This window comes from Myotis davidii, unplaced genomic scaffold, assembly GCF_000327345.1.
Source record: "Myotis davidii unplaced genomic scaffold, ASM32734v1 scaffold129, whole genome shotgun sequence".
Lineage (NCBI taxonomy): Eukaryota > Metazoa > Chordata > Mammalia > Chiroptera > Vespertilionidae > Myotis > Myotis davidii.
Genome location: NW_006383019.1, coordinates 379,677 through 389,179, shown reverse-complemented (window position 1 = coordinate 389,179; position 9,503 = coordinate 379,677). Strand labels below are relative to the sequence as shown.

The following is a 9,503-nucleotide window of genomic DNA, read 5'->3' as shown; positions in this document are numbered from 1 at the left end:
TCGCCAGGATCTCTCGCCAGGATCTCCAGCCAAGTTCTGGTCTGGATCTCCAGCGAAGTTCTGGTTCGGTTCTCTCACTAGGTTCTCCAGCCAGGTTCAGTCGCCAGGTTCTGTAGCCAGGTTCTCTTGCCAATTTCTATAGTCAGGTTCAGTCCAGGATCTTTTGCCATGTTCTCTCCAGCAAAGTTCTTCTGTCTGTAGGTTCTGTCTTCTAAGCTCTGTCTCTAAGTTCTGTGTTCTAAGTTCTGTGTTCTAAGTTCTGTAAGTTCTGTCTCTCAATTCTGTCTCTCAGTTCTGTCTCTCAGTTCTGTCTCCTTCTGTCTTGTTGCATCTGTATTTATACCGGTTGATTCTAAACCTATCAATCTCTATTCCAAAGGTTAGGACGTTTCTTATCTCCATTCCAGGGAGTAAAGATTATGTAGCTTAAGCATGATTTTTTGTAGTTAAAGTGATTAATTACCCGCCTGGCACTTAGTTAAGAGGTTTTATTCCCTCCCTAACTTCAGGGGAAAATACCTGACTGGGGAAACAACCTTTCTCGGAGAGGTGACCTTGGTTAAAACACAGCGCCAAGAAGGTGAGCAAACATATTAAGAACAGTATGCCATATATGCCAGGTCCCTTGAAACAGCAAGGATGGACCAGCTCCCAGCAATGGCGGACTGGTTACACCAGAGGAGTGGGCACTACAGTGACTCAATAGCATGGCACATATTTAAGGAGGCAAGGCTGCCTTTAAAATATAGTATCTGGCCGTGGCTGGTGTTGCTCAGTGTTCAGAGCATCAGTCCACACACTGAAGGGTCTCAAGTTCAATTTTTGGTCAAGGGCATGTACCTGGCTTGCAGGTTCTCCCCCCACCTCCGACTGGGGTGCATGCGAGAGCAAACCAGTCGATGCGTGGATGTTTCTCCCTTTTTCGCTCTCTCCCCCGCTCTCTTTAACCCTCCCCTTCCCTTCTACTCTCTCTGAAAAGCAATGGAAAAAATATCCACAGGTGGGGATTAACAAGAAAATACAGTGATCTGGTTGATGCAGTTGTGTCCTACCCTGTTTTTTCCAACAACACCCTGGACAACAACCACAAGAATCTAGGGCCATCCACTAAAGCCCTCAATTGATAAGGGACTGGAGCACTGACTACACAGGCCCTCCCCCTTGAGTAAGGGCTCCAAATATGCTCTGATGTGTGTCCACACTGACTGGTTTAACTCAGGCCCTCTCATGTGAGCGAGCTAATCAAGTTGCCACTGCAAAGGGACTAGAAAAGTTAAGCACTATGTATGGGCACTCCCATCGAATACATAGGGTCAAATTTCAAAGGCCATGATGTATAGGAATGGGTGCAAGAACAAAATATTAAATGGAAAGTACACCTCCCATAAAACCAGAGGCAGCCAGGCAGGGGGAATGAAACAAATGGTATCCTTAAACAACAGATAGTTAGTGATTACAAAACCTACTTTGGCTGGGTGGGCAAAGATAAGGACCTTCCCAGGAGTTAACACATTTAAATGCTCAACCATGGGGCCTATTGCCCCATATGCCAGATTAAGAACTCATGCTGAAACATCTAATACAGTAAACGCATGAAAAACAAAGGATGTAGCAATAGTCCTGATGCTTGAGATGGATCAACAGCTATGATACTAAGGACACTGAGCCCTACTGTCCCTGGGAAGGGGACCACTTACTGGAATTTGCAGTGGGACGTCCCACCCAGATAGATCAGTTCCTTCATACCCACTGATGGGGAGAAACCCCTCAACCTCGGGCAGGATCCTGTTATTCTAATGCAATCAGAACCTGTGGAGACACACTAGATATGGACTGAGCCATGTACCATTAAAATGGGAGAAAATAGGGGCCCTGGTCTGGTATATCCCCCCTTTTCACCTCTTTACATCAGAGAGCACCTCCCCATGACAGATAGTACCACCTCCCCTGGCCAACATGCAGAGTTATAGAGCCTGGCCAAGTTCCCAAGGCTGGGGCACATTAACATCTAAGTTCAGGCTAAAAGTATAATGCTTATAGAAGATGACCTCCCAACTCAAGTCCCTACTAAATATTTGTCTTTCTGACCTTACACTTCTGCTATTCCTGTGGCATGGAGTTACAGCATTTTATTTTTAATACCAGATGAGTCTGCCAAATTCTCCTCTTTACTAGTACCCACATAAAAAACCAAGTGACGGTTTGGCTCAGTGGATAGAGCGTCGGCCTGCGGACTGAAAGGTCCCAGGTTCGATTCCGGTCAAGGGCATGTACCTAGGTTGCGGGCACATCCCCAGTAGGAGATGTGCAGGAGGCAGCTGATCTATGTTTCTCTCTCATCGATGTTTCTAACTCTCTATCTCTCTCCCTTCCTCTCTGTAAAAAATCAATAAAATATATTTAAAAAACAAAAAAAACCCAAGTGAACGCTTTAAGTGACCTACCCACAAGCTGAGGAGACTATTAACACATTGGCTTGAATCTTGGGGGGCATGGTAGAAAAAACTGTTACTAACACTTGGAGTATTTCTTTTAATTTGCCTTTTTTCTTGTATGTGGCTATATTGTGGCTGTAGGCTATGTCTCCAATGTGTCCAAATTGGCAATCAAGCAAGCTACTTCCATGTTAAAACCTTTGTTGACCACTTAGGGTACATCGTGGAAGAGGGATGCATGAGATTATAAGATCCAGCTTCAAGGAGTGGAGTGTGAAGGAGAGGCTGTCCTAAGGCATGGCCTGCTGCCTGACCTGTGAGCTGGAACCAAGATGAGGGAAGTTGGGGGGTGGGGAGGAGAGATTGCTTCTCTCAAACCTCCATTGGAAACTGTCTGCTCATAATCAATGTTTGCTCTGATATAAACCAGCACCCCTCCTTGCCTCCTACAACATGCTCGGACCTGGAACAAGCCATTGTCCTGACCTGGTCGAGCATGTGCTGTCCCATAGCACTCATGTGACTATCCCCCACTTCACCCTATGTAATTCTCTGGCACTTGCCAAGCAGTACAAGAATCCATTTCATCTTGCAGACACCCAGCACATGCTTTGTACGCACGTTTCCCTTAATAAACTCTACTAATTACCAAACTGGAATGGTCAGCCTCTTTCTTTGGTCTTTTCCTGCCCCCTGCTTACAGAGGTAGATTTTCAGTCCCAGGACCTTCCTCTGGGTCTGCATGTACTAACAACATTGGGTAAAAAAATGTGCTCTTTATGAGATGGCCCTGCCATATCAAATGTGTTAGCTCTAATGGCCTCATTTTCAGTATTTAATGTCAGCTTCCTAAACATCTGTTGCTGCTAACTCAATAGAAACCACTGAGAGAGAAAAATGATCCCAAGTATCCCTACATTACTACCAAACTTCACATTCTTCATAACTACCTTTGCAAACCCACAAACAGAAGGTAGCAATCGACTTCTGAATACACATTAAAAATATATAGTATCAACTGCCCAATCAGTGGATATTCCAAGAGTAAAAGAGAAAAAACCCTCATTTCTAAGAAATGAAGGTAAATAAACATCAGGTGTAAGAAATGAATGCCCTATCTTGTAGATATATTACAGTAGTCTTAATGTTGGGAAATTTCCATATGTTGTGAAATAAAGACCATACCTTCCCCTGGATTTGTCCACAAGATTTTCTGGAGAGACCCTTGAACCTGGTCTTTGGTGGTGGATAGACTGAGACTGAGATTCTGGGCTGTAATGATTTGATGTTTTAGTCCTCACAGGTGTAGACACCAAAGCAGATGGTGAATTTTGGAATGTTGAAGTGGAAGGCTGCTGGGGAGGCTGGGAGGAAACTTGATTTCTAGCAAAATCTTGTGTGATAATTTGCTGTGAATAAGAAAAAAAAATTAATTAAATTCACTGAGTACTTGGGGAAAAAATGCAGCATTGAAAAACCTAGACATCATTACTGTGATTCTATGTGAAATGTGCCTTCTTTATGATAAAAATAAGGAAAATTACTAATAATAAAAAACTTACACAGATGTGATCAGCAAGTGTGATGAGTCTGTGGGTCCTGGGCACTTGCCCCTCAGCCTGTGAAGTGGGGGGCAGCTGCTGCTGCGGAGACGGTGACTCCTGCTGGGGTCGATAGTGATGTAATGGTCCTTCGTATTGTCTGGCGTCAGCTGATAGAGGAAAGACAGATGTCTTACATCTTATCAAAGATCAAACAAAACTCAGAGGAACACTTAAAGGCATGTAGTACATATCTCTAAACAAAATTCATATCTTAATTTTGAAGAAAAATATTTATTTACTGAATAAATAAAGAATCTAGAGGATTAATATAAAATAAAAATTGAAATCGTAAGTGAGCAAAACAAAATTAATACCAACTATTTACTATATCATTAAAATATAATAAGCAAATGAATTATCAAATAATAGCTTAAAATAGTTTTTCATTAATGTAGATTACTCTAAAACAAAACCAAAAAAACAAATTTTTTCTTAACATGCTCTGGACAGACAACTAGAAGCAAATGATAAATGCAAATATGAAAACATAAACTGGTGGCTAAAAAAGACATACTTTCTGCTTGATTTGCCTTCACAACCTCTGGCTGATAGGCCTGTGGTTTCTCTGGAGGTGGTGCAGGGGAGCTGGCAGGGCTTATCACCTCAATAGCATCGCCAGGTGTTTCATACCGGTGAGAAGATACTTCAAGAGAAAAAAAGAATCTTATTTTAAAACTAACCCTATGAAAGTTTCAGAAGTCCAAGTTCTTCAAATCTATTTGCATATTTTCATTTTTCATTCTCAGAAATGTTCACCCAGATTAATGATAAAAAATAATGAGCTCAATGGACCATAATTGCTTCCTCGGTGTTCCTAATCTTGGTAGGAATTTTGGGCTCTAAGACCATTAGGTGAGGCAGAATAAATAACAGATTTGTGACATTCCCCTAGGAGCTGGAAAAGAAAATTACCAGAAATAAACAAACATTAGAACAAATTTAACAAATGAGAGAGTAGATCTCAACAGTTCACTGTTTCCAATAACTTTAATTCTATGGGGCAGTCAGCTCAGCTTGTAGAAAAACTCTGAGGCTACAAAGCTGCTTCATTACCATGATTTTAAAGCTACAGATTAAGTAACATGATATATTTTCTCAAATCACTGTAGTATTGTTGACAAAAATTACTCCAATTTTTTTGCACCATGTCACATTGTGAAGATGAACAGAAATGGTAGGGAATGTGTGAAGGGAGGCGAATCACTCCCTTGGCAGAGAGGGAGCATGTCCGCACCGGAGAAGGGTCCCTGCGATGTGGCTCCTCGTCTATGCAGTAGGGGTCCAGGCAGCTTGTCGAGCCCTGCCATGGCCTCAGAGCTGAGAATGGGGGAGAGGCAGATGTGACCTCCTACTCGGGAACCTTCTGACTTCTGAGTGCTCTTGGCATCTGCATACTGTACCAAGGAACCTGAGAAAACTGCCAGAGGCCCAAAGGATGTATGATCCTGGAATGATCAGCAAGTGTGACTAGTCAATGGGCCTGGCACTGTACATAGATGGGAATGAATGCTCCTCAAGCCCCGCCTGCTCCTCCAGGGCTCATCTGCAGCACAGCCCTTTCCTCCGACCCTTGCCAGGCCGTGGGAGTTACAGCTGCCTAAATGCCAGGATGCTCAGGAGAACAGGAACCTGGTAATTGGGATGAAAATGATCTTTGGGGAACAAAAATAAAGCACTATACTTGCGACTTTTTATACACACTGGTACATATCACACGGTTTATGAGCCCACATCCTAACTCTGCTTACCACATCAAGCTAGTCAACAGAAACCTAATGCAACTGTGTCCACTTCGCTCTGAAAGCCTGAAATGTGGGTGAAGGTTGTGCTTCACCTGAAGAGGGGAGGCTCTGACAGAAAAACTGAAAGCCACACTGAATAACAATAGCTAGTGGGCTTCATGAAAGTAATTTACCTAATTAGAAAAAAAAACAAAACAAAGCAAAGCAAAAAACACCACACTCAGAAACACCAACACTCAGAAAAGAAGCCAGACTTTCTATTGCCAGACCTTTTGAAAGTCAAACTCCCAGAGCGAGGTTTGGTTTGTGCGTAAACTGAAAAGAAGTTCCCCGTGATTAGAGAACTGTGTGTGGTGGCATTCAAAAAGCCACAGGTGGTCACCACGTGTGCGGGGACTTCCCTCCAAAGGTCCTATTCGTGGAACTGCAGAGCTTCCTCAGCACGTACACTACTGTGTGAATTCCCCTAATCCCAGGCCAAAGGAAGTCTCTGTCTACCCAACTACCAAACTGCCCCCATCTCTCCAAAAACTGCAGGAATGGAGGAGATATTTACCCAAACAAATCAAAATCAGGCATGGAGGTAAAAATAACTGCACGCTGCATACTGATGCACCAGAAATCCTATTTTTCCCATTACCTCCAAATCTACTCAATTTCATTAATGAAAACAACAGAGAGATGGCTATATATGGTTAAATTACTTCAAATATTTGCAGATGTTTGTGTAAATACCTGTTTGTTCCTTCAGGAATTTTATAAAGAATTTAGGCAATAGTTAAAAATAAATTTAAAGTAACTTATCCAGCATTTTACTGTAGATTTGTGAATTCTTACAGACCTACAAAGTAGACATCAAAGTGACCAGACTTCATCAAAATCCACTTGCAGCCTACCAAAGACCAACACTAAGGCGGCCTCCCTTTTAAGAGGCTTTGGGGTATCAGCCTAAATACTGAGCCATATCCCAGAAAGCGCTGCTTGAGGAATTACGCCTCAGCAGCACAGAGCTGAATGACACATCTATCACCGTTCAGATGTCTGAAAATGTCAGTAAGCTCTGCCCTCGGCCTATCTACTTTCCAACCTTAATAAAGAGCATAATTTTCTCATGCAAGATAACTTGAAAGGTATCCACAAGAAATGCTGACATTTAAGTAACCATAAAAACAGCAGAAGAGACATCATTGCACTACTAACCCACAAAACCTTTCTATTACATTTCTATCAAGATCAGGATTTTCTTTATGCCATATTGTTCTGCATTGCCTAAGGAATAAAGTAATCTTTACTCAGATATCACATTACGAAACTCAGATGGAGATACATACAGCTACTAGAAGAGTCTGAGCTTTGAGAGCCACGTTCCCTCGCATCCTTGTCCGAGGCAATTTGCCGGGTGATGATCACGTCTATGAAGTTAGCTGCAGTAATGGTAGTCTTCCCTCGGGTCCTTAGCTCTTCCTCATATCTGGATTTTGGAGGAGGCCCTTTATCTTTCCCAGCCTCAGAATAAACTACTGAAGAGTGAGGCTGGGGCTTGCCACTTGGAAAGGCTGAAGAAGTGTACAGACACTGAACAGGTCTCTTCTCCACCTCCAGGGTTTTCTGCTCTAGCTGCTGCTGTTCACTAACTGCTGCTGACCTGCTTCTCAAATTTTCTTCTAACCTGGCAGCTTCATGCTTACTCTCTTTTGTTTTGGAAACATCCATCTGGGGGGCAGAAGCTGCAGCATCCACAAGAGCAGCCAGGGCATCTGCAGCAGTGTTGTAGCGGGAGGTGGGCAGGCCTTGGCTTAGCGAAGGGCCCCCCGCAGGCAGTGGCCTGTAAATAAAACCAAACACAGCTGTGAAGGGGAGGCTCTGTACTGGGGGGGAAGGGGGGACGGGGTGTGCAGTGGGGAGATGGAAGGACAAACTGCAACAACAACAACAAATGTTTAGTGGGTAGTAAATCAGTACTAAAATTATTGCAATCACATACTAAAAAGTGTGTATGCAAGAAAGTGGTGTTTTTTGTTTTTTTATAAAAAAAAAAAAAACCCACACAAAACTTACATGATTCGTAGCTGAGCACTTGGATCCAAAGGTGTAATTACACTGGTTCCATTGGTTCCCTGGAAAACACTGGGTCTCTGTTGCAATATGGTCTCCTGAGCTCGCACTGAAGGGGACGGGGAGCGAACATATCCATGACTGCCGGGTCGGCCAGGCTGTTCTGAGCCTTCAGGGGGCAGAAAAAAAAACAAAAAAAAGGGCAAGTCATAAGGAAGAAGCTAGAGACAGCAACATTTAGGGACTGTTCACTTCATAATATTCCTAAATAGGTAAAAGGAACATGAGATAAGAAATTGATATCCCACCTTCTGGCCTTTGTAGAAACTTGTTCTGTAAGAGTTTCTTAATAAAGATGCAAGAAAACCACACTAGTAACATGAAACAAAAGCACCAGCTATCATTTGTCCTTGCCATTTGTGACAAGTTTCCATCTTGATTCCAGAGAGAAACAAAAATAAGACTGATAGTAAAGTACAGATCAGCCTTTTCCTCAGACTCTGGTGTGTTTATCATTTCCCAGATCAAATCCGGTGCAGCTTTCCAAGGATCATAATGAAAGTAACATACTGCTGCTCCCTGGGTGTCAGGCAGTTTCATTCACCCAGTTCTTCCTTCCCCGCTCCTTTCCTGCCCTCCACAAGGACCTGTTTCTCTCAGCAAACCCTCTTTTTATTTTTTAATCCTCACCTGAGGAAATGTTTTTACTGCTTTTTTAAAGAGAGAGAGGGGGAGAGAGAGACACACATTGATGTGAGAAACATCCATCAGTTGTCTTCTCGTACATGCCCCGACTGGGGATCAAAACCACAACCTTTTCGTGTAAAGGGCGATGTTCCAACAAAATGAGCCACTGGACAGAGCAGCAAGCCCTCTTTGACATGAAATCATCTACACTGACCTTCCCAAAAGCGCAGCTCCACAAACTACACTTCTTCAATATTTGAGACTTTTTTTGTTCACCTAACCTTAGCTCTTTTTTTTTTTTTAATATATTTTATTGATTTTTTACAGAGAGGAAGGGAGAGGGATAGAGAGTTAGAAACATCGATGAGAGCGAAACATCGATCAGCTGCCTCCTGCACATCCCCCACTGGGAAGCGCCTGCAACCCAGGCACATGCCCCTGACCGGAATCGAACCCGGGACCCTTCAGTCCTCAGGCCTACACTCTATCCACTGAGCCAAACCAGTTTCGGCCTAACCTTAGCTCTTGACTGGTCAAAACTATTTTACTCAGAAGCCCTCAAATTGCTGCTCTAATCACTTTCTTTTCTTCCACCTCTTGTTCTAAGCCCTCACTCTGACCTTCTTACTCTTTGTCCTCAGAAGAGCTAGCAGTCTCAGTACACACCCGTTCTCATAGCAGGTAGCACCTAGGGCAGCTTTTTTGGCAATTTTATCACTTCTGACCACACATCAGCTCATGTGATTGTTTCTATAGGTTATATTCCCAGGAGTAGAATTGCTATTTAAATATTTATATCTCTGAAAAGGCTCTCCCCATCTGCACTGCCACTTATAATGTGTGAGAACCAGTGTTTCTTCAGACACTGCAACACAGGACATTATCAACCTATGAACTATGGAGAACAAAAATGGTATTTTATTGTGTTAAATCTGCATGTTATCCATCAGTGGGACCGCAGATACTTTTAAAATATAGTT

General features: G+C 43.0%; 1 protein-coding gene across 3 annotated transcripts in view; it reads right to left on the bottom strand.

The window, feature by feature from the left end:
• The window catches only part of NCOR1 (nuclear receptor corepressor 1), a 242,871-nt gene that overhangs the window by 19,816 nt on the left and 213,552 nt on the right, over window positions 1-9,503 (bottom strand). For all 3 annotated transcript variants that reach the window (XM_015558355.1, XM_015558356.1, XM_015558357.1), the window contains exons 36-40: window positions 7,840-8,005; window positions 7,113-7,606; window positions 4,554-4,682; window positions 3,998-4,146; window positions 3,621-3,844 (exon numbers count right to left, since the gene is read on the bottom strand). In XM_015558355.1, coding sequence (XP_015413841.1) covers window positions 3,621-3,844; window positions 3,998-4,146; window positions 4,554-4,682; window positions 7,113-7,606; window positions 7,840-8,005 — 1,162 coding nt within the window. The remainder of the gene's footprint in view (window positions 1-3,620; window positions 3,845-3,997; window positions 4,147-4,553; window positions 4,683-7,112; window positions 7,607-7,839; window positions 8,006-9,503) is intronic.